Source organism: Pleuronectes platessa, chromosome 13, assembly GCF_947347685.1.
Source record: "Pleuronectes platessa chromosome 13, fPlePla1.1, whole genome shotgun sequence".
In the NCBI taxonomy this organism is placed as follows: Eukaryota; Metazoa; Chordata; class Actinopteri; order Pleuronectiformes; family Pleuronectidae; genus Pleuronectes; species Pleuronectes platessa.
This window is the reverse complement of record NC_070638.1, coordinates 5116135-5140846: the sequence shown is the minus strand read 5'-3', so window position 1 is coordinate 5140846 and position 24712 is coordinate 5116135. Positions and strand designations below refer to the sequence as shown.

Here is a 24712-nt window from a genome sequence, read left to right as displayed (position 1 = left end):
ATATTGTACTCTTTTAAAAACCGAGTTTACAAAGTAAGAAAAGTAAATGTAAGATAATAAATCCGCAGGATGCAACTTGACGAGGAGGCTAAATGACCACGTTAGGTTGGAAACAAGGTAGCGTTAAATAATTAAATATAGAGCTGTGTCACGTGAAAAATTCACCACATAGATGCAGTGAAATGAATCATAAAATAAATGTACGTAAAGTTACATAAGTAAAATAAAAGTTTTATCTCCTGGGCTAAAAGCGGTTGACCAATCACAACAGAGTGGAGCCAACTGGCCAATCGGAGTAAACTGGGTTTTATCAGGAAAGGGATGTCTTTCCAATTAATAACCCAAATTATACATAATGAACCTGAATATGAATATACTATGTGTCCTTTAATGTGTGAAGCTGCAGGAGTGTGACTCACTCGGGGGATCTCTGACTCGGGAACCCCTCTGAGTCGAGCGTACAGGTACAGATGCTCCCGGCCGGTGAGCAGCTCGTCGATGGCATCGAACTGGGGACAGTAGCCCATGTTCTGGTGCACGTCCAGTATCTCTGACAGGATGCTGCAGGGACAAGACACACATGGTACCAGTTACGTCAGGGAGTCGAACCGGACGACTCCTCCGGAGGAAGGTGAGTGCACCGAGGGAAATGTGTGTCTCTGATTCACGGGAGGTGAGATACAAATCAATTGCATGATTCGGATCGGTGAAAAGAATTCCAGAGTGATGCTCCACTCACATCTCGTGATTAATGTGAGAATCTCTGAGAAGAAAAAAACATTCTAAAACCACAGGGTTTATATAACTTGAGTCAAAATGAAGTTTCTTCTTTATCACACTAATGGATTGACAATTCTGTGATGTTTACATTTCGGTACAAGTGTTCTAACAAGAATTCAAAAGGGTAAAACTGTTTATTGGTATAGTTAAATTTTTACTAACTAAATACTGGCACCATCACAAAAGCTAGTATCACACCATTAAATCATTTTTCAGAATAGCGTCTTCTTATATGGTCAACATAATAAATAGTGACGTTCCCATTTATCCCATTAATTTAGTGATCATGCTTCTTCTTTTTATTTTAACCATTTAGAGAAACACATTGGTTTTAGTTACAGGATGAATTACGTCCGAATGACCTTCCTGTTTGTTTTTGGGAAACTTTCTAAACTCATTGGACAGTTTCCTGTATTTACTCACACTCAACCAGCTGGAACTGTGAGAGCGATAAACCCCAAGCAACATCATATTCATTTATTTATTTATTTTTGGAGAATTAAATGTGCTCTGTGTTGTTGTGTCCAGGGAGAACAGGGACTGATCTCTGTTTACCTGTAGCCGACCACCGCCGCCTCCCCCGAGCTGACATCAGTGTCGCCCGTCAGCATTTTGAAGGTCGTCGTCTTCCCAGCTCCATTAACTCCCAGGAGGCCGAAGCACTAACGGGACAAAAAAAAGCAATCAGGGCTCTGGAGAACACACGTTCAGCCGAGACACACACTCACCAATAAAATAAATAAATAAGAGCAGAGGTAAAGATGCTTCCGTCCGCCGCCTGCTGACTGTAAATGTCAACATCTGCGTCTCTAACTGTCGGGTTCAGAGATCAGCCAGTGTGAAGGTTTTTTACTTGTGCAAACACATGAGACTAGAATCTGAAATATTGAGATTGGAAGAAAAGGGGGGATTAGTTTCTCTTTCAGTGAACTCAGTGACTTTACCTCTCCTGCAGGGACTCCCACACAAATCCGGTCCACAGCTGCCCTCTTCCTGCCCACATAGGTCTGTGCAGAGAGAGCACGGAGACAATCAACCACTAAGTCTGAGCACGCTTTAAAAAGTCACAGGTCTTTAAATGATCAACAGCACTTCTATCATCATCTTTAGAATATATATTTTACATATTATATGTTTATTCTCTTAATCTTTGTCTTTATTAACTCTTAATGCTACAGTTTATAAACTTAAGAGTCAGTTTTAATTCACCTCTATTCAACACTTTTTGATATTTACAATAAAATATTATTATGTGATCTCAGGTTTGTTTAGGACCTGCTGGATATATCTCTTATCTTATTTTATTTCTTTTTTCATTTCTTTTTAGGTAGAACGACAGAATTTGGTGGAAACACTGCAAATGAAATCATTTTAAATTCAAATGAGCTGTAATTCTCATGTGTGGCTGAAATTCAATATCTTTTCTGTGTCCAGAATCCTCCCAGTGCAGGTTTTTGTGGATGTGCACATGAATATTCTAACAATTTTCTGCTGCTTGGCACTCTGACATTTCGACGAGGATGAAAAGGATTAATTAAAATACAGCTGAACTAAAACTTTAATAAGAAAATTAAATTGGATTTCAGAAGGAACCAAAAGAAGGAACCAGAGCTTATTACCTCCTGTCCACTGGTTTGGGTTTTTGGTTTCTTTGACAGCAGGATTATGCAAAAACCTACTGAACATATTTCCACACAACTTAGAGGAAGGACGGGCCAAGACAGAATAAATTACATTTGTCATGGATTTGGACAATTGGACAGATCCAGGAATTGGACATTTTCACCAATAATTCATGGATCTTGATGGAAAAAATCTGTCTTATTTAAAAGACTGAATTTAGTTTGTGTAAAGTATGATTATAGAATCTGGTTTATATGAATTCGTGGTAACAGACATGCTGGTGTGAGGGACGTTTACCTTGGAGAGGTCTCTGATGTGCAGGATGTCTGTCCTACTCCCTCCTTCATAAACCCTCTGCCTCTCCGCTGCCACGTCCTCGTCTTCATCTCGCACAGCAGCCTGTTTGCAGTCTGAGAACCTGAGGGGCACGAATCAAGCTGCACTTATTATCATGTTTGAATTCATTTCTCCTGGTTGCATTATTATAGAAGAGTTAGGGAGATTTGATCTGGGGTTAAAGTCGTCCCTTACCAGCGGTCCACGAAGAACCGGTACTGGATAAGAAGGTTCAGAGCGAAGTAGATAAAACCTTCCACGGCCATGCAGGTGATGTTCTTCCCCACAAAGTCCCAGCGGAACGGGTTGAGTGTGTGCTCCTCACCTGGAAACAGACACGAGGTCAGTACTGGAAATAAACCTTTTGTTCAGCCAGTAAATAAAAAGCCCCACATGATTTAGTTATAGAAGTTATTCAGCGGCTGGTCAAACTGAATTCCTCCAGACGCTGGGAACTCTGACGTCTCGTTCTTACTGCAGATGTTTGTCACTGAGGAAATACGACTGACTGGGTGAACCCTGTTTCCACTGGATGATGCTGGTTTTGTGAGACTGTGGTTAGAGCAGAGGACTCACCAAACCTGGCATAGACATCGGTGACGGCCTGGTTCATGGCCATGTCGATCAGTCCTCGGCCCAGGCAGAAGTGAGGGAACACCAGCAGGACTCTCTTCAGCCACTCGTTAACCAACAGCAAAGACTGGAAACACAAAAACACACGCACACACACACACAAACACAAACACACACACACATATGTTAAAATCACGTTTTGTCTGAATCTCAGAGTTGATTCAACACATAAATATCAGACTGAATTTGGTCAGTTCGGTTTTGGGAGAAACGTCTTGAGCTAAATTAAACTTTTTACGCATTTCCAAAAGTAATTTGTTGTAAAACAATTATGATTTGTAGGATATCTACATCTCAGCTCATACTACTGCAGACATAACAGAAACTATTTTTATAATTTGTATCTTATAGTTAAGTGTCTTTGAACAAATTTTAAAGAACTTTTCAAATTAAAATCATTATTATCATTAGTATTAGAAGTAAAAAAGCTTGTGTTTTTGTTTAAAGTTGAACCTCAGAAACTTAAAGTTTTCAAAAACTTTAGTCAAAGCATTAAACTAAGACATTTCCCTGCATTTGTAATTGAACCCAGGTCATCATAGCTGTGGTCGAATGTGCCCAAGCTCCAGTCAAGTGTCAGTGACGTGAGAGAAGTGAAACTGGGCTTTACTGTTTTCTGTTCTATTTTAAGGAGCTGATGTAAAGTTTGGAAATCTTGCCGAGGAGGAGACGTGAAGTAAAACCTGTGAAACTGAAGCTTGTTTAGTTCAATGATCACCAAGTTAAATAATCAGAGTCTTATCTGAGTTCTCACCCGATTGTTAACAAACAGCTCCAGGATGAAGGTGACGGCGCTGCTGTTGATGCCTATGAACAGGTTGATGCAGGACAGGGAGACGTAGGCGGTGCTCGGGATGTTGAATATGTAGGACAGAGGATACATCATGGGCGTCACCGACCACCTGCAAGAGAAATACATCACAGTTATGGGAGTTTTATTTCTCCTCATTAAAGCCATATTTATGTATTTTGTTTTTGTAGCTGGTGAAATTATCCAGTTTCTCTTCAATCTCACATTTTTCTTTTCCTTATTCATTTGTGATTATTCATTATAAATGAAACTTGAGGTCTTACCCATAGAGGAGGAGCAGAGCGATCAGTGCCGGCAGGTTGGTCGGTGACGTGTAACACTTTTTGTCAAAAGCCATAAAAATGCCGATCACCAACGCAGTGCTGAGAGAGTAATTCATCTAGAAGAGGAAAAACACAAGTCACTTAAAATAATAAATCTGCCAAAATCTAAAGTTACATAACATCAATCTCCTGACTCACCATGTCCCAGAAGAAGTTGGCCACCCAGTAAACCAACGGACTCACGCCGCTGACGAACTGCAGGTGCTTGGCCTTGGTGACGCGCTCCTGGATGAGGTAGAGGACGAAGCTGGCCGGGATGAAGGACATGGCGAAGATCACACAGATCGCCACCACGGCGTCCACTGAGGTGGTCAACCTGAGGGAGGAGGTCCAAGAGGTCAGGTCTGTTTACTCTGCTCTGGGAATCTCATATCTCATATCTCATATCCGATGTTTAAAAGTATTTATTTTTTTAAAGGTTGATATGAAAACTCACGGTGATAAGGAAACAATGATAAAAAACAAAAGTGCTTGTCTGGAAGATTTACTGACTGTCGTGATTAACAGTCAAATTTAAAGTCATACGTGATTTTGATATATTTGCAACTGGTTTGATTGCAATTATTAAAAAAAATAACTAAAAAACAATTGTTGTTGTTAATTACTCACTTTGGAAAATATTGAGTTTCTCTCTATGATAATTCAGATGTTAAAATAAAAAAAAATTAAAATTAAACTACAAATAATGTGCTCTTCTTTCTTATCTGTTTACTTTGAGGCAGACATATTATCTTATTTTTTTAAATGTAATGTTTTTCTTTCCCTGAACTGTTAGAAGAGGTCATTCTAAAAGATTTTAACCTCTCCTCCAAGTACCTGTTCTGTACAGTACATCCAGGTCCACGTCTGTACTCTGTTGTTTACAGTACAAACAGAATCAAAGGAACGACCACAAACACTCACACGGTGACTTCAGAGAGCTGCTCCTTCGTGAGGTTGAGCGGATGGTTGATGGCGGTGATTCCAAACCTCACCGGGTCGGCCGTCGGGGGGAGGAGGGCCCGCAGGATGGCGTTATTGGCCACGTTCATGAAAGTCACCATGGCGTGCCAGCCTTTGTTATTGTACCAGACCTGACAGCAGAGAGCGGAGTTAATTGAGCACATCTCACACGCCTCTGACGCGATGATTACAGAGCTGATATACAATACACAGAGCTGCCGGCTGACAGTTACATGACATCACATAAAACCCTCCATTACTCTAAGTGTGGGGGCGAGACCATTAAAACAAGCACTCTCAGCTTCAGCCGGTGTCTGTGTGATGTGACAGACTTTATAAATTGAAAAGTTTCTAATTTAAAAGGAAAGTGCAGATCCAGTAATTCCCAGCACTCACTGGTCGGAGCAGAGGAAACTCTTACCTTCACATTAAATTCACTTTCCATGTATCTTAGGAAAGGACCGATCTCCCTCAGGGCAAGTCCGGAGTAGTGACCCTATAAAAACAATAATTAACAGATTTAAACTAACATTAATCTTGTGTGTAGTCAAATTAATTAGGCCAGTAAATACCCCTGTGATGTTGAGAATCTGTCCGATCTGATGGAAAACCGTCTGGATGTCTTTGGGGTCCACGTCCAGGATGGGGAGTTGTCCTCCTACTGACAGACCCCCGTACCTGGGGACAGACACAGAGGATTTACACTCATTGCTCCACATGAACAGCACTTTAAAAGATGTGATGAATAAAGCACAAGAGGAAAGAGATGTACAGCAATCAGGGTTTCCCGGTTAAAATTCAGACTTTGTAAAAAGCATCATTAAGTAGATTTAAGACCTTTGTTGAGTACGACAGATAAGAAGGAATAACAAAGTCCCACAGTTACTTAAACAACTCAGTAATTCAAGATAATGTAAAGTAATCGAGTAGAGAATAAAACCTTGAAACTAGAAGTCAGTTTCTATAATTTTCCCACAGACAAGCCGAGTGTACCTTGATCAATTCTGACTGAAGAATCCATAAAGGTCTTTTTTTGCAATATGCTAATAAATGTATATTTGAGCTATGCAGACCAAAAAACATTTCTCTTTATGAATCTAATTTCAAAGCTTGTTTTAAGTAGCGTTAAATGAACATCACCATAATTAAGACCAAACTTAACCTACCTTAAAACCTGGTGCCTAGTATTTTAACATCTTTAAGATTTATTTTAACTTCAGACTCTGGAGAAACCCTGAATAACAACGTTAAGGTTCATTACCTTTGTTCATTCACCCAGTATTTGCTCTTCAAACTGTGAAAGGGAAATCAGAGTTTGATTAAACAGAAATATATTGAAACAGGTTGATTAAGTGGTAAAAACTGATTTACACAGCAAACAGTGCATTGAATATCTATCTATAAACTGGCTCTGGGGTGTGTTTCAACACGGCTGTGTAATATCTCCATGTTTTACCATTTGATAAAAACACCTGCCTGGTTCTTATTAGACTGGGGTAGGTTTTAACCAGGTAGTCGGAGATGTTCCTCTTGGTCAGATCCAGAATGGTGTCCCCCGTGGCGTCGGTTCGCTGGCGAGGGGGGGGGCCTCCCGCGCCATCGGGACAGATGGGCATCATGGTCAGCTTCTCACTGGAGCTGCACAGGCAGGACGGAGACGGGTTCCTCTGGTTCCACTCAGGACTCTCTAAGATATTCCTGACATCGGGGGAGACGCCTGGAAACGCCCACGCCGATGTGATGTTGCTGCAAGGCATTCTGGGTAGAGAGGAGTGAAGAGAAATGGTCACTGAGCTTTTAGAGGCAGTTCTGTTTCACCATGTCTTTATAGCATCAGATAACTAATAAAAACTAAACTTGCTGGAAAAACTCACACTTGGACATGTGACATGTGATTTGACGGTTTAGTTATGTCCATGTCCCATCTGCTAACATGGAGGACGTAGGAAATGATATGCACTTTCTGTAATAATCTCATTATATTCTACATTATTCTGTCTCATTCCATCTATGAACAGTCCTGACACTCACCCCAGTGGTTCTCCTTCCATGCAGCGTGTCCCCAGGCCCGGCCGGTGTGACAGACGCTCGGTGAAGTGTTTCATTAAGGGGTCCAACGGCTGCTCATTGCTAAAGACAGAAGACACGCAGATGTGACGTCAGATGCAAAGACGGCGTCCTGTGCATGAACGTATTTCCAGTAAAAGTCTTATAGAAGTAAAGTTCACAGTGTGTTGGTCCCACGGGTCTGACCTGAAGAAGATGACCTGTTCCCCGTACATCCAGGGAGTGAGGGTCAGACTGGGATACTCTCCAAAGGGAGGGACCACGGTGGTGAAGATCAGAGCGATCAGGACGAAGCTGGCAGGAAAGACGATCTGAAATCACACAGCCGTAAATCAGTCACCAGACTCTGGAAGTCTATTAAAAGTTACATAAATTAAAAAATAAATGAAATTCAACAGCACGGACCTGTGCCAGGAAGTCTTTCTGGCTCCTGCTGGCGTGGTGCAGCCTCTTCACGAGCAGCGCATGGAACTGCTTCATGGTCAGAGCGGCTCCCTTCACCTGCCGGGAGCCCTTTCCTGCGCTGCTGTCTGATGCATTCTGGGTAGGGCCGTTCAAGCCATTTTGCTCTGTGGTCAAAAGGAAAGAAAACAGTAAGTATCGCTCTTACAAATGTGTTGGAAAAACATTTGCAGACTGGAGGCAGAGATAAAAAGTTGGAGAAGCAGGTTTGGGATCAGCAGCTAAAAGTCATCTGAGCTTTCTGGTCTCAAGTGTAAATGAGTAAATATATCAATTATAAGCAGCAATCAAAGAGCAATGAAGCAGCAAAACTTTTTTTCTGAAAGCTTCCTGAGTGATGCTCATTATGTTCATCCTCCCAGACCTGGATCACTCACGACCACCAGAGGATTTAAACTTCACTTTGTTATCGCCGCAAAATTCATAATAGAACTGTATCTGATGTGTACGGAGGAGGTTTAGGATCCGGGTTCAGAAAACAATGAGAAGAGGAAGATTGAGTTTCTGCAATTTGAGGATTAAAGTCTAAATGTGACTGAAGAAAAAATTAACCAATTTTTCTACACAAGGCATTTTAAATAATGACAGTTATATTCATTTATGTCACAACTTTGATATAATATTAAAAGTTTTGATTTAAAAAGTTTAAAAAAGAAATTCTCCAACGGATTTGAATTAGGATTTTAATCTAGAAACGCAAAATAGAAAAAACTAATCTTCCTCTTCTCGTTCTTTTCTCAGACTTTTCACTATTATTGTTGTATAAAATGTCAAATTTGTTCTTATGCGATAACTCCACATAAAGAAATAAGTAGCTAATGTAAAATCATCTGAATCTGCTCGTGAGTGACCAGGTCCACTAGAGGAGTAGATAACTGTCTCCCGGGTCTCTGACCTTCGTCTCCCTCTACACCACAATCGTTTGGTCTCCGCTTCAACATCCACTGCTCTAGAGGTGGGAGTGTGCGACACAAAAGGGAGACACAACACGTGAACACAAACTAGACGAAGAATGCTCGACACCACAAGTGCTGTGAGAGCTCACAGGCCTGTTAGGGGACACGCAACAATAACAGCAAACAAGTGTGTCAACACGGCGTGAGAGGGACGGGGTCACAGGGTCGGAAACTCAATTCCAGGAAAAGGCCATGAAGAATAAATCAGTGGTGGTATTTACCAGGAGTAGTGGCGTTATTCGCTGCTTCTCCATCTGCAGTGACCTTTATGAATATCTGGGGAAAGAAATATATTTATTTATTTTTGAGATTCAGAACTTTTCACCGTTTTCACAAAAAGTTCCTGTTTTAACCGCAGATGTTACAAGATACAGGTTTATGCTTTTCCTTTATTAAACTCAAGGATTCTGTTTAAACCAGGAATAACATTTAAAAAAGGAACAAATCAGAGAGTGTGGTTGAATCATATAAACCTGTTTTCAATACAAGTCATGTGATTTATTGTAATTTCTTCAGAGTGCAGCAAATGGTTGTTCACTTATTTTGTCTCATTTCAATATAATGAATAAAAATTGTTGAAATAAAAGATCTGTAACAGGAAAGTTGAACCGGCAACCTGCTGCTCAAGGGCACGTAGACCTTTGTGACTTCACCAAACATCTTTCAGACTTTCCCCTCAAAACGAGATTTTTAACTGAAAAATATTAAATTCAAAAGATGTTTGTAGAGTATGTACATTAAAATCAAACACTGAGCTACTGAAGAAATAAAAAAACAGCTTCTAGCATGTTTGCATTTCCTGTTTTATTTTGTCTCATCACAAACATTCCCGGTGGTTTCACTTGCCGCTGGTGAACCCTTCATATTCTCCTCGACCTTTGAGAGCTTATTGCCTTTCTGACCTTTTCACCTAAACCTTGGTTTCTGGTTTGCTCTCTGAGTCTCATCCACCTGCCAGTGTTCCAGTGTTGGATAAATGCAGTGGAGTAAAAAAGTACATTTCACTGTAATTAGGCAGAAGCCCAGAACTTCACTAAAAGTACACCCACTGCACTTTGTAGTTCACCGTCCCCACCTCCTCTAACGATGTGTCCGAGATGCCAAAACTGCTGAGGCCCATATCATTCAGAGTCTCCTCCAGCTCCCGGAACAGGCTGGCGTACGCACGGTGCTTGAATCCTTTATTAGGCAGCAGGTAGGTGAGCTCCTGTCCAATCATCTCAACCAGTTTGGCTTCTGGGACGTGGTGGTGGATGAGCCCGCTGATGTTCTCTACGTCCCCTGAGGAGAGAGAAAGATAATAACTCCCATCCAGAGGAGGTTTTAAAGAAAAACGTGTTCCCCCAAAAAATAGCAGAAACCAAGACGGTGAAGGAAGGAACGGGGAAACTGCTTACCACGGCAAAAAAATACATAATTATTCAAGCTGTAAAATTAATTAGTAAGTTGCGGTGGGCCAACTTCACGGCACCGCATCTCCAGCACAGAGTCCTCCGGGAGAATTAGGAGGAAAAAAGGCTGTTGGGTCAATATCACCTCTAAATTATAAATGTGGCAAAGTGATGTTTTGTTTCTGTGTCGCTGGTGAGAGACGCAGAGAGAAGGTGAAGCACACACACACTCACCATCCAGAGCTCGGTCCAGGTGCTGGGACTGGTACTGAGACTGGTCTTTGTACCCGGTGCACAGGGAGCAGGAGCAGGAGCAGTCGGAGGCGCAGTCACAGTCGTTCTGACAGAAACAGACATGACAAGAAGAACTTTAACAATCCTGCCAGAACTATTAAATACTGCGGGTGTGTCCCTCCGCCTCCTTATTCATGTGGAGATGTGACCTTTGACCCTCTGGTCAATTTATCTTTGAGTGAATGTTTTACCAAATTTGAAACACTTTCCTCAAGGTTTTCCTTGGATGTTGAGTTCTCACACAAGAAACAAGTCTTCTAAGGGCACAGTGATCTTGACCTTTGACCTTTGAATCACCAAAATGAAATCAGTCAATGTGTGAGTTGAAGTACTTCCTGAGGCATCCTTGTGACGACTTGTTCACAAGGTCACAGTGAGGTCACATTCTGACCTCCGGGATATAATCAGGTCATCTTTGAGGCTTTGTGAATGTTTGTACCACATTTAAAGAAATCTCCTCGAGGCGTTCTGGTAATATAATAATAATGGGATCCCATTGATGTGAACACTATATTTCCCAAAAGCGTTCTTGTGTTTTTCTCAATGGGAGAAAAGCAAGTTTCTTTTTTTCCCTGTGTTTGTATGAGAAGCTCAGACGAGGAAGAGCTACAACACTGCAGCTGGTTGACTTTGAGTCAGAGTTGAACCTCACCTCCCTCTTCCTCGTTCCTTCCTTCATGCGTCGGACCAGCGTCAGATAGAAGCCGACTCCGAAGCAGTTCTTGAGGAAGAGCGGGGAGCCGCAGCAGTGCAGCTGGCCCTTGGACAGGATGCCGATGCGGTCGCTCAGCAGGTCGGCCTCGTCCATGTGGTGGGTCGAGAGAATCACCGTCCGGCCTGTGCAGGAGTTTAAGTGTTGATTCATTTGATAGAATCTGACATGTTTACATGAAGGGTTTTTTAATTGATGCTCATTAACATGCCTATCAAACGAATAATTAAATAATTAAAATCCTCCTAATGAGGTCGTCTATTGCAAAGATTTCCCATCACACCCTTTGCTTATCAACGCCTCTGCATCATTATTTCTACCCAGCGTCTACCTGGAGGCTGAGGTTAAAGATATGTGTTCATTACAAAAATCATCTCCATGTAATCATATATCTGAGGGATAACGAGATCAGAGCCTGAACTCTAAACAAGCTCTGCTGCTGTGATAAACGTTTCAAACACGAGACGTCTGACTGAGAGACCTTCAGCTGGATCAAAGGGAAACTCCAGTCCAGGCTAACTGTACAAAGAAAGAGCTAACCATAGTTTCCAAGTGCTTTTGTCAACACATTCTAAAACAGGTTGATTTTATGACTACATCTTTCTTGCTTTTGTTGTAACTGTGTAGCTGAATTTTTCTGTTTGATCATTTCACTGCTTAATTCCAGGGCCTCGGGAGAAGCTGCGACTGATTTGGATTCGCTCGTCTTCCAGTTTTAAATTTAAAAGTGAGAAGTGGGTGAGATCTGGACCTGCAGCTACTCAGAGAGCATTCAGACCCACGGAGAACAACATGTGGATTTGTGACTTCTATTAGTTACCAGCTCTGTATTTCAACAGCAGATCCCAAATAGACCTCCTGGAATATGGGTCAACTCCCGAGGTGGGTTCATCCAGGATGACGACCTTTGACCCTCCGACAAATGCCATTGCAACAGACAGTTTCCTCTGCATTCCTCCTGCAGGGTCACAAATGTATGAAAAATATATGAATATGTATGAATTCAAACTATCTCTAACACACACACACACACAGATACACACATATACACAAAGGCAAAACAAGTGGTTGACCTGACAGGTTCTGAGCCTCATCCTCTCTCTTGTGGGGCAGCCCCAGGTCCACCAGCATGTCCTCGACCTCCTTCTCTGCCTCCGCCTGAGTCCGACCCTTCAGCAGCGAGTAGAACAGGATGTGCTCCTCCACCGTGAGACTGGAGGAGAGACAGAGCAGCAGGAACAACACTGTGTTCACGGAGGACGAGTGAAGGATCTGTACTGCTCCACTGAATCACGGCTGAAAGTTATAATTCTTGTACTTTCTGTTAGGGATCATTTTTGTTTTGTCCCAAAAGTTTGGAATTGTTTTGTGCAGGTAAATCTTTTAATGACACAGAACTGAACTTTGAGCATCTTCCACATAACTCACTGTTTGAAGAGGATGTTGTGTTGAGGACACATGCCCATAGAGGAACGGATGATGTCTATGTCCGTCCTAATGTCTCTTCCATTAATGAAGGCTGTGCCGGATGTAGGAGGGAACAGCCCAGTCAGGATGGACCTAGAAAAACAATAGAATAGAATATTACATTATATTATATGATATAATATTTGTGAACTCTGTGGTGGTCACATACATGGTGGTGGTTTTTCCGGCCCCGTTGTGACCTAGGAAGGACGTGATCTGTCCTTCATAGAAATTGATGCTGAGACAGTTGACCGCGGGTCGAGAGCTTCCGTCGAACACCTTCACCAGGTCCTGGATCTGCACCCCCAGCACCAGGCCCACGGGGTCGGGCTCAAAGAACAACTGGCCTGCATCAGAAAACAGAGATAAAAGGAGAAATGTATTAAAATATAATGAAACTAACAAACTAGAGGTGGTCAACAGTGTAAAAGAAAGTCTCCGAAAGTCTCTAATTTTCTAAAATTACAGATATTTCACCTTGTCAAATATCTTATCATGTCTGACTTTCACAAACTAGAAAAGTCCAATTTAGATTATGTTTTACTTTCAAACCTGTATAATGTACAATATAAAATGTTCAATTTCCATATCAGCCATTGCTGCCAGTTCCACTTTTTATTCTTCTCCTCTTTTCCCGTCTCATCTTTTCTCTTTCTATCTTCCAGGTGCGATGTGATACCCTGCCTGTCCACCAGATGTCCTCAGAGTGTTTCCCACATGCAGTCTCAGTCTTCAGTGGATCTCAGGTTGTTGTGGGTCTGTATCCTCACCTTCCCTCCCTGGGTCCTGACCCTCCTCGTCCTGATTGGGAGCTTCCTGCTGTTTCCTCAGCAGCTCCTTCTCTCTCTCCAGTCGCTCCCTCTTGCCTTGGTGCTTACACGTTCTCCTGCTGGAGCCGTTGCAGGTGAAGGTGTCGTGCGAGCCTCTGCTCTCCAGGTCGTTCTCCATGTTGTCAGCTTCAGGGTTCTCCGGTTCTGGAGGAGACGAGTGAGAAGATCTTGAGTTTGGCTCACGTCTCTACTTTTAACTGTTTATCTTAACATCATCTTGTCGTGACGGGCTCATGATTCCAAAAAGTGATATGTATTTGTTGCCGTTCTTTCCCTTTGTTTATTTAAATGTACATTATGTTGCAACAAATGATACTGACCTGGATCCTCCATCTTTGAATGAGAAGGTGCAGATCTCTGCCAGTACGAGGGCTGAAATGGGAAGTAGAATTTCTGACCGATGCCATACTGTCCTGTGGAGGAGCAAGTTAAAACTGTTAGAACCTGTGACATGTTATAAAGCAAGTCAATCACGCAGTGTGTTTGCAGCCCGACCTGGGAAGACATTGTCCAGGTACCAGGCCAGGACAGCGTAGAGGACAGCATCCAGCGCCATCATGAGGACGGAGGTGAGGAAGGAGTAGCTGTCCTTCTCCAACGGGCTGGTCCGGATGTTGTCCCACTGCAGACCCAGACCCTGCTCCTCGTACCGGGACAGGTACTCGGTCCCGAAGCCGAACGCCACCGGGGACAACAAGCTCTGAAGCGCCAAGAAGGATACAAACAGGACAGACGTATGAATGAGGATGAATGTCTACAGACACAGTGGAAACTGGACTTAATTCATGTTTAGTTATTGAAACATTCATGGACGTACAGCGGCCAGCTTCATGTTGGTGGTGATGCGGTCCTGCCAGGCGAAGCAGAGGACGTGGGGCAGGTAGAGGGTGAAGTAGATGATGCCGCTGCACGCCGCCGCCATGTTGGCCTTGTTGAAGAACACGCTCATCAGGAAGCACTGCATGATGGTGGTGACGGTGAACGTCAGCAGGAAGAAGAAGACGAGGACTGGGTTGCTGTAATTCAGCACCTTCCCCCCCTGGGAGGACAAAAGAGACAGACAGAGTTCAATGAGACGATATTTAGTCAAACCTCAGGGGAACCAGTTGAGTATGAGGACTGTTTTAAAAGAATTATCCACAAGAGGGCGCTATTACACACTGCAAGACATGACGCCTCCACACCAGCAGTTAAAACTTCTCCAACATGGCCTCCCTCCCTCTCTCCCTCTCTCCCTCCCTCCCTCCCTCCCTCCGTCCTCCTCCTGCTGTCTCACCATGATGATGGTGGTGAGCAGCGCCGTGCTCGCGGTCATCATCACGAAGCTGTCGATGAACCACGTGTACCAGATGGCGCCGCTGTCGACCCCCATGGCCTTCAGGGTCTCCTTGAGGCGCAGCTCCTTCTCCAGCACGATGCTCTTCACCGTCATGGACACCGAGTAGATCCAGGCCAGCACCATGAACATCGGGAAGCAGCGGTTCAGGGTGATCATGAAGCTGCGGGAGGAGAAGAAGAAGAAGACAGATTTCATGATGGTGTTGTCTCCAGTATCAACACACAACTCATACGGTGAACTTTCATTTTAGTTGTGTTCACTCGTTGAAGTGAATCATCCTGACGCCATTTGGAATCTGCACATATTGTCCCTGAGCCACCGGCAGGAGGTCAAGATACCAAAGCTGCTTCAATCAGAAAGACAGAAAAACCTTGAATTGATGTTAAAATCCTTTTATTGGTTTATAAAGCCCTTCATGGTTTTGGTTCTACCTGTTCATCAGATTTTCTTTTCTTCCCTTGAACCCTCACATTCTGCTGGTGGCTGTTTTTTAATTAAACGTCAGAACAAGGGCGTCTTTTATTATTATCACGACTGAGCTTTTCAATCGGGCTTTTAATTAAATCAGTTTTATATTTGGCAATAAGCGTTTTACTGTTTTACTTTTAATATAAATATAAAACAGTACTTTTATTTCTGGTTTTACTTCATTGAAAACATCTCCTCTACTTCAGAATCCTATTATTCTAATCTTTTTCTCACCTTTTTAGATATTTCATCTTAATCTTTTAATTTTTAAATGTGTTAACCTAACATTTCCTCAGTTGTCCTCACAGACAGTCAATGTTTGACCTTTATGATAATGCATGGTTTATGTTACACCGTTAATTTGATGGAGTCATTGGTTGATGTTTGATTGTTGAGCTCAGTTTAGTTCAGCCATGTTTAAAACATCAGCAGTGACATATTTGGGGTAAATCTGGATCTAGAATCAGACACGTTGAGCAGTTCACTCACAGATCATCCACGTAACAGGGATAAGGCATCTGCTGGACGTAGACCCCGAGCGGCCAGTCGTGGCCCGTGTGCAGCTTGATGACCCCGTGCTCGATCATGTCCTGCAGGTAAGCAAAGCCCCCCCAGATGTACCTCTGGTCCTCCAAGGGGTCTGCCCGGGGCCCGGGGTCCCAGTACCTGAGGACGGGGCGGGGTGGGGGGGGGGAGTCACAGGGAAAGATTGATTCATGTCTGTGAGGTTTTATTCTCCTGATGATGTTAAAGCGCAGCCGCTACATCATTAATCACATAAGCTGTGATACAAGTGAATTATTTGACTTGTTGTTGTCTGTTCAAAACATTGGAATAATAAAACACACACACACACACAAGCACGCAGACACACACACACAAACCCACACACACAAACAAACATGTACACTGCTTTTGCTTAAGCAGATAAGTCCGAGGCAAAGCCCTCCTGCAATCTGATTATTCAGTTGTGTAGCAGCAGGCCTCCCAGTGGATCCATTACACCCTGCTGGATGCACTATAAACAGTGTTTATAAGAAGTGTGTGTTCACCCTCGGGGGCTGTTGACACACTGTCTGTTTATGAATGGGAGATGAAAAGGAAATGCATGTAACAGCCTCACATGTTGAGGATGAAGGAGCAGACATCCAGTTTATGGGAAGCTATTAGGATTTTAATGAATAAATAAGCCGTTAGCAGCTTGAAACAATCAGAGCAGCAGGTTTTCAGGATTGTTTGATAGTTAGACGTTGCTGGTGGTTCTCAAACTGGGGGTCGGGCGACACCAGGGGGTGGCAGTGTGATTTTTAATGGAATTAGGTCTAAAATAACTCTGTTTTTCTTTGTCCATGCATGACCCCTAAGGTTATTATGACAAATTAGCAACAGCATCAGCTGCAGCAGGACAATTTAAAGCACCGCAGGGAACATTAAGACTTGTGGGGTTAGGGTTCAAATCACTGGTTTGTAGAAGATAAGATAACTTCAAGATCGATGAGGAAGAAACCCAGCGACTGTCCAGTATCAATGTTCTCTGAGTGGCTGCAGCTTAAATAAATCAAATTCGATTTGAAGAAGTATGAACAAATCTGTAAAATGATCTTTAAATTGTGAGCTGGTCTGAGACCTTCTTCAAGACCTGAACGCAGAAGCCTCGCTGGTTCTCTCACTGACCTGTCTTTGATCTTGTTGGTGCGCTCCACTGCGTCGATGTCCATGCGGATCTTGAACTTGACGTGTGGCGGGACGCTCGTGGACCAGGGGTACATGTCCATGAAGACCAGGCCCGCCCAGAACTTATTCTCCTCCAGCAGGTACAGGGCCTGGTGGATCATCTGGGACTCGTCTGTGAAGGCCACAAACTTATCCAGAGTGATGCACTGCAACCAGAGGAGAGGAGGGAGATGCTGATACTGGTTTGGCTTCAAGATTTCCACTGGAATTATCTGCTTGTGTTTGCTATGCATGAGTATCCTGCTGTGTTTTAAGAAACTTGTTTAGGTCCAAATTAATTGTGCACGGGATTAAGTGCATGTGGCGTTTGCCCTATTTAGAAACTACTCAGATCCTGGTAATGAACCTGAACACTTTCACGATGTGTTTGCAAGTATTTTCAAAACCCACCAGTTACTGAAATGCACCAGTGAAAACTAATAATGAGATATTACCTGAATTAAATCATGCATTTTAGGATTACTCTTACATTTAACAAACACTGAGTTTATATCTGCTTCAAACTAGAGGAAACACTGATGCACTGAGGGTTAGCATACAGTAACTAGTACAAATACAAAATTTTTTGATATACTATAATATATAATATGTACTATACTCATACAACACTTCTATACACAATGTCAGGTGACATTTTTTGTAATCTGTATTAAAACCAGTACAGAATAAAAAGGCCTTATCAATCCTATCATTGAAGTGCAGCTAGTTTTGTGAATTTGTATTTATTGCATCTTTCATTGAAGTGATCTGTTGACGTGAGGAAATCTGAGCGGCTGTGTTCATTCTGCAGTGACCGACACAAACACACACATATTTCTCCCCACAAACACACAAACACGCTCTCCTTCTCTGTGACACATGTTATTGCCATGTGAAACTGACACCCTTAACACACACAAACACACATGCAAACACACACAAGCACTCAGATTCTGATCTCTAACAATCCTCCCCGTCATATTGTGACATGGGAAAACCTGAGCTGCCATTTGCATTCTGCAGTAACACACACACACACACACACACACACACACACACACACACACACACAAACATGCTGAAAAGTAAATACATGCTCACATACTTGCATGCAACAACACACCCATATACATTACAACCATGGATCTCACACTGTCATTATCTCCATCTCTCTCTCACACACACACACACACACACACACACACGTTGTCTCTCTCTCTAAAACGTGTAATTGCCATGTGAAACTCCCAGTCTGCTACACACACATACATCAAAACACACACATACACACTGACACTGATCTCCAACAGCCCCCCCCCCCCCCCCTTCAAACTCCTATGGACACCGTGTCTAATGTTTCCATTCACGTTACTGTACAATACCCTGAGAGAGCTCAGAGAAAGACCAGAGCCCACTTCCCATTCATCTTTGCGGGACCATGCCATCCGCGGCACAATGACGTCCACTCAGAGACGGGCCGAGGGGACAGATCCTCGCCGATACACATGTTCCAGCGGGACGCCGGTGAGAGAGACATGCCCCTGACGGAGCGAGAGGACCTCCTGCTAACCGAGGCCCCGTGGATCCAGAGACAGACAGCCATGTCTAATTGGCTAAATCGCCTGGGTTTGTTTGTGGGGCTCTGAAGGGGTCCCGGCGCTGAACTTGGAAACAAAGGAGAGATTGAGATGCCTGCACTGATAGGTGCTCTCTCTCCCAAACCCACAACCCCCTGCTCGCCCCCTTGCTTCTTTACATCAGAGGAGAGGGGAGCGAGGGAGGGCGTGAAGGATGGAGAGAGCGATTTGCCCTACTTTATTTCCTCAATGCGAGGCCGTACAGCGAAACAGTATTGGGCTCATTGGGGGGGGGGGGACTCACTTCCATTTACTCTCTACTTTATCACCGGCGCCATAATGGGAGCAGTGGAGGGGGGTGACAGAAGGCTTGTTCTCCCCACCTTTCAGCCGACTGGACAGGAGAGCGGCTCTATAGCCGTGCTAAGTGGCCTGCAGGGTTTCAAAGGGGCCTGGCTGCCATCTCCTGGGAGCAGACCTGGAAGACTGATGCTCCTGTCTGGACGAGCGAGAGCGGGTCTCACGGAGAGAGAGAAACCTCACTCCTCCTGGGAATGTGCTGGGTTCGGCAAAAATAGTGATGAGGGCGAAGGAGGGGAGCAGAGAGACAGGTTCCTTACCTCCCCGTAGCTGTTGAACATGCGAATCATCTGGTCGGTGATGTTAAAAATGTTCCTCCAGTCAAAGTTGGGAGTCCTCGCCTCCCGGGGCTCCTCAGGACCGTTGTACAGGAAGCTCAGGATGTCTTTGGTGGTAAAGTCCGTGTCCTCCAGGCTGGTGTCCACAAAGTCCCTCACAGTTGGGTTTCTCAGGGTGTCCTGCAGTGATGGAGACAGAAGAACTGAAATTAGAAATAATGCATGAGTGCTAAACATGGGTTGTGTATTGTCTTTTAAAAAACAATTCTCCAGACTTTTCTTTATTATTTTTTGCTGAGTTGGTGAGTTTCTTTGGAGTTGTGTTTCCAAAGTCTTTTTACTAAGTGTCCTTTAGCTCTATGGTCGGTCTCTGTTGGTCTCCACCACCTCCCGAGGGAAATGTCTGGCTCCTAATTAGCTAAATGCTGTGTTCACCAGTTAGTTGCTGATTATGGGTGTCAGCTTTTTTTGTGTGTGTTGCGTAAGTTGTGCACATCTGCCTGCGACACAACAAGAGCAGTGAGAGCGAACTGAAACTGAGGAGTTGCAACTTGCACGGCGAAATAATGTGCAAGAACACACAAAATGAAACTCTGTGGTCTCTACCATCTGCATGTACAATCCATTGTATGTGTGTGAACAGTGATTGTGTGTTTGTGTATCTGCAGAGCACGTGTGTGTTTTCGCACCCGGATCATGTTCATCTGGACGCTGCTGTGGAAGAAGTCCCAGAGCTGAGGTCCCAGCTCCTCCCAGGCCTTGGCCATGTTCTGGAGCCGCTCCAGCTCCTCGAAGGTCGTGTTGGCCTGGACGCACAAACAGAAACACACACTGATAACAAAAAATAACAAACAACATCTGCTGATCTGGGGCTTTCTGTTGTACGGATATTGTGTCGCACTTTGGATGAGATCTATGAAAACCATATGAGATCTGTTTTTGTGTGGTGCAAAATATTCGCTGTTCCTTTCATTTCTTTTTTAAACCCCCCCTCCCTCCTCCTCCTTTTCCCTTCCCTCCATCCCCCCACCCTCCTTTCCTTTGGGTGTCAGCTCATTCCTAAGAAGGGTGGGGGTTCGAACGCACATAAACAGATTGTGAGGTTGCAGAGAGGGAGAGAGAGAGAGAGGGCGACAGGGAGGTGAAGGGTCGGGCTGGAGGTGGTCTCTCTTACACTCTTTAATATCTTGAGCACGGCTGGGGAGTCGGGGGTGTACAGGATCTTTCCCATCAGCAGGGGCTTGACTGAATTCCACACGATTTTGGTGACAGGGTTGGACTCCAGGCTCTCCATGAGGGCGTTGCAGAACGGAGCTGTGGGCGGGAGAATAGCAATAACGGTCCATAACGAAGAGGGATGAGGACACAAAGAGGGACAAACAAAGGAGCATCGTGCAGAAGAGGACACTTTCTCACATCCTCCGCACTTTACTTTCAGATGATATCAACTTCATCATCAGTCAGCACTCTGCGATAAATACCATAAATTATGAAAACTACTTTTGTGATGCTACAGCTGTGTTTCATTCTGAAAACCAATTCCAACTGGGTTTTGAATATGTGGCGTACAAACGTCCTAACAAAGAGAAGTCACACACACACATTGATTATTTTACATTAGAGATTATTGTGCTATAGTAAATGAAATAATAATAATGAAATTGCAGTGATAAAACCGTAGGAAGGACAATTCCAGGATCTGCACTGAGATCAAAATAAAAGGAAATGCTAAAAACAATTACTTCATTAAGCAAATCAATCCTCTTTTTTCAAATTGAATTAGTTTAATTGACAGGAGCTTTCAACAACATGACAACTCAGCTCCTTCTGCTGATGAAGATCATGTGACCTGATCAAAAGCTCCAACACAGCTACTTAATGGACCATATCATGAAACTGCTGATGGAAGAATGTCCTCTCGATCTTTTACACTAACGTGGATCAGAAGTACTGGGTTCAAAAATTCCAGCGCATAATTTCCTCTCAGTTCACGTTTTAATAAATACAATAATTACTATGAAAATTGCACAAATCCATTAACTTGTGTATGATTTACTGTAATTATTCTTTATTATACAGGAACATTTGAGTCTGTACACTTACTGGCAGACGAGTCGTAGACATAGTTCCGGTTCTTGGTGCCGTTGACCCCGAGGAACACTTTGTAGTTGTTGTCCTCGTACCAGTTGAAGGACAGGACCCTGGAGCCGCCCCCCTCCGGGTACCCACAGAAGAGGCCCGACACGCTGGACACCAGCTGGGTGAAGGAGGGGGGGGCCCCGGCTCCGAACAGAGAGGAGACGGCCTTCAGCAGCTCCTGAGAGCTCGGCCGCTCCATCAGCTGCAGGAGAGACGTAGAGGGTCAGTTCTAGAGCAGCCGACTTCAGAATCGGCTTTATTCGCCATGTATGAGTACAGACACTAAGAATTTGACAATTACACAAATAGACATACAATTAACAACAGACTACCAGAAACTAGCAGGATGAGCTATGACCACTATCTGCAAATCACTTTTAGATTCTTTCATTCAAACCCCCCCCCCCCCCCCCCCCCCAACAGGATGATTAAATGGGAAACTATTGCCGGACGGTGTAAATAATTAGATTCAACTAATTATAAACAGGGTTGGGATATTTATAATCTTTCACATTCATTCATTTCGCAGAATAAACGTGCTGCAGCTAAACAATAGTTGGAAAAGATAAGCAAACACACGTTGGACGGGCGCCTGTCCTCACACGACGTGGACAGAGGGTGGGGGTGGTGGGGGGTGGTGGGAGGGTGGGAGGGGGGGGGAGGGGGGGGGGGACTAAATATCCTCCAATTGATGGAACTAAAATAGCTTCAGTATTTCTCGGCATCATTTCCTCTGCGAAGAAACACAGAGGAGGAGGCCGCCAGTCATTTGAGATGAGACGTTTAAACACAGTGATCAGCTAATAAGGTCATCATCCTATAATGTGATGGACCCCCCCCCCCCCCCCCCCCCCATCCCCCCCCACCCCCAACACCACCACCACCACCAGGCTCCAGACATGAGGAGCAGTTCAGCTTCTGCAGTGACGACAACCCACCTGGTTTCAAAGGTCAGTGATGAAAGTGACTCATATATCGTTTTTCTATGCCCCCCCCACCACACACACACACACTCACAGCTCACTATTACGTGCGAACATGCACCCCCCCCCCCCCGCTCTTCTCTCACTCTCTCTCCCTTCTCTCATTTATTATCTCACTCGTACTCTGGGGGGGGGGGGGGGAGATGTGGGTGACGGCAGCGTTTGGCTCGCCTCTCTGTCACCACGGTGATACGAAGGTCCCACCTACAGGATGTGTCACCTCACAGGAATGTCGTCCCCCCCCCCCCCCACACACCTACACCTCCCCCTCCCCTTACTCACTCTCACCCACAGCTAAGGTGACGATGGGATACACCCCACCCCCCCCCAGACCAGACACGGAGTGAACGTGCCGAGACACACAGTCCCAGTCACTTTGTTTGCTTCTGTGTGCGTGTGTGAGTGTTTGTCGTCTGATGATGTCATAGTGTGACACACGTTTCATTATTTTACTCTTTAAATTTGCTGCCGTTTCTTTTATATTCTATAATTTTCTGCCTTCTTCTCTATATTTTGCATTTATATGTTACATTATTTGTCTCTTTACTTATTTTTCTCTTCTGATTTTATATTTTCTTCTCTATGTGACATAAACCTCAGCTTCTATTCAATTCTATTTTTCCCTGTTTTGCTCCATTTCTCTGCAGGATCTATTCTGTCCTATTCTATTCTATTCTGTTCTATTCTGCTCTATTCTGTTCTATTCTGTCCTATTCTATTATATTCTGTTCTATTCTGTTCTATTCAAGCTGTATGCACACGTGCACACATACACATTGTGTTTCATAGCAGATACACCATTGTGAGGACATGCCTGGACATTCTCACACATATCGTTGCTTGCACAGTGCTCTTGTTAACACACATGCACATGAACACGACACAGTCCATCACTCTGCCTCCTCTGTGAGCGAGTCTCAAACAGGGAGCAGCGGAAGAGGGGAGTTTCCTGCACGGCTTAAAATAACAGAGGCTCCAATCCTGCAGGAATGAGGAGAAGGAGGAGGAGAAGGAGAGAGGAGAGCATGAAGGAGACGGTGGAGTAGAAGGGGTTCAGGAGCAGGAGAAGAGAGGATGAGGAGAATGAGAGAGGAGGAGGAGGAAGAGGGGGAGGAGGAGGAGAGGAGAGCCTGAAGGAGATGGTGGAGTAGGAGGGGTTCAGGAGCAGGAGAAAAAGAAAGGAGAGAATAGAGAGGAGAGCGAGCAGGACCGAGGAGAAGGAGGAGGAGGAGAAGGAGAGAGGAAAGCATGAAGGAGACAGTGAAGAAGGAGAGAGAAGGACCGAGAAGGAGCCGGATGAGGAAGAGGAGAGCATGAAGGAGATGGTGGAGTAGTAGGGTTCAGGAGCGGGAGAAGAGAGGGGAGAGAGGAGAGAGAGAAGAAAGAGAAGACAGAGAAGACAGAGAAGGAGAAGGAGAAGGAGAATGAGAAGGTGAAGGAGAAGGAGAAGGAGAAGGAGGAGCAGAGACAGGAGTGTAAGGTCATGATGGACTTTTGGACACTTACAAGTTGGACCTTCTCCGACAGCGCCTTGAGGGCCCGACCCCAAAAGTGCAGGTCGACCCCCTGGGAGCTGTGGTCCAGAACCTGAGGCATCTGTGGAGACACAGTCACAAGAGGCTTCAGTCATGTGATCAACTTTAAAAAATCAGGATGAAAACACGAACATGAAACATTAGACACAGTTTATTCTTTGTGCTTTGATATTAAAACCACTTCTGCGTTTGTCCCGTGATGAAGAGATAACAACCCAAAATAACTGGAAACTTCAAAAGAAACATTTATTTAGAGAAAACCATCACACTTTCTACCCACACACACACACACACACACACACACACATACAGACACACACACAGAGACAGACACACACACACAAACCATCCATGTTTCCTTCATTTAGTTGTCACACAATCTGCAAATGAAAATATGAAGGAACCGAACAGCTCTTGTCAAACTCGATGTCCACCTCCAGTTGTTTGATATAGAAACACATTGTTCCCTCCACCCTTCAGTGACTGCATCGTGAAGCATTAGCAGCAGGTATTAGAAAACGTCGGGTCAGGGCAGAGGGCTGCGAGCGGCGGAAACCCCGAACGCCAAGACAAACACGCACATGAGATATCCTTCCTCTCGCATTCCTCGTGCCTGCATTTCAATGAAAGGAGGAAGGAGGGAGGCGGCGTGGCGCTCGGGGGGGAAGCAGAGAAAGCGAGGGAATAGGAGGG

At 44.3% G+C, this 24712-nt stretch overlaps 1 protein-coding gene across 1 annotated transcript in view; it reads right to left on the bottom strand.

The window, feature by feature from the left end:
* Window positions 1-24712, bottom strand: part of LOC128455077 (retinal-specific phospholipid-transporting ATPase ABCA4) — a 32887-nt gene that overhangs the window by 3571 nt on the left and 4604 nt on the right. Inside the window, exons 7-44 of the mRNA XM_053438711.1 lie at window positions 23991-24080; window positions 21466-21703; window positions 20537-20676; window positions 20052-20168; window positions 19345-19542; window positions 17109-17314; window positions 15924-16100; window positions 14904-15126; window positions 14445-14666; window positions 14123-14327; window positions 13948-14040; window positions 13568-13771; window positions 12967-13144; window positions 12759-12890; window positions 12404-12543; window positions 12151-12288; window positions 11271-11455; window positions 10559-10664; window positions 10009-10214; window positions 9155-9209; window positions 8873-8926; window positions 7921-8084; window positions 7702-7826; window positions 7480-7578; window positions 6925-7206; window positions 6710-6742; window positions 6021-6126; window positions 5870-5944; window positions 5410-5579; window positions 4645-4822; window positions 4447-4562; window positions 4127-4274; window positions 3316-3439; window positions 2935-3064; window positions 2701-2821; window positions 1725-1787; window positions 1336-1442; window positions 420-561 (exon numbers count right to left, since the gene is read on the bottom strand). Coding sequence (XP_053294686.1) covers window positions 420-561; window positions 1336-1442; window positions 1725-1787; window positions 2701-2821; window positions 2935-3064; window positions 3316-3439; window positions 4127-4274; window positions 4447-4562; window positions 4645-4822; window positions 5410-5579; window positions 5870-5944; window positions 6021-6126; window positions 6710-6742; window positions 6925-7206; window positions 7480-7578; window positions 7702-7826; window positions 7921-8084; window positions 8873-8926; window positions 9155-9209; window positions 10009-10214; window positions 10559-10664; window positions 11271-11455; window positions 12151-12288; window positions 12404-12543; window positions 12759-12890; window positions 12967-13144; window positions 13568-13771; window positions 13948-14040; window positions 14123-14327; window positions 14445-14666; window positions 14904-15126; window positions 15924-16100; window positions 17109-17314; window positions 19345-19542; window positions 20052-20168; window positions 20537-20676; window positions 21466-21703; window positions 23991-24080 — 5490 coding nt within the window. The remainder of the gene's footprint in view (window positions 1-419; window positions 562-1335; window positions 1443-1724; window positions 1788-2700; window positions 2822-2934; window positions 3065-3315; window positions 3440-4126; window positions 4275-4446; window positions 4563-4644; window positions 4823-5409; window positions 5580-5869; window positions 5945-6020; window positions 6127-6709; window positions 6743-6924; window positions 7207-7479; window positions 7579-7701; window positions 7827-7920; window positions 8085-8872; window positions 8927-9154; window positions 9210-10008; window positions 10215-10558; window positions 10665-11270; window positions 11456-12150; window positions 12289-12403; window positions 12544-12758; window positions 12891-12966; window positions 13145-13567; window positions 13772-13947; window positions 14041-14122; window positions 14328-14444; window positions 14667-14903; window positions 15127-15923; window positions 16101-17108; window positions 17315-19344; window positions 19543-20051; window positions 20169-20536; window positions 20677-21465; window positions 21704-23990; window positions 24081-24712) is intronic.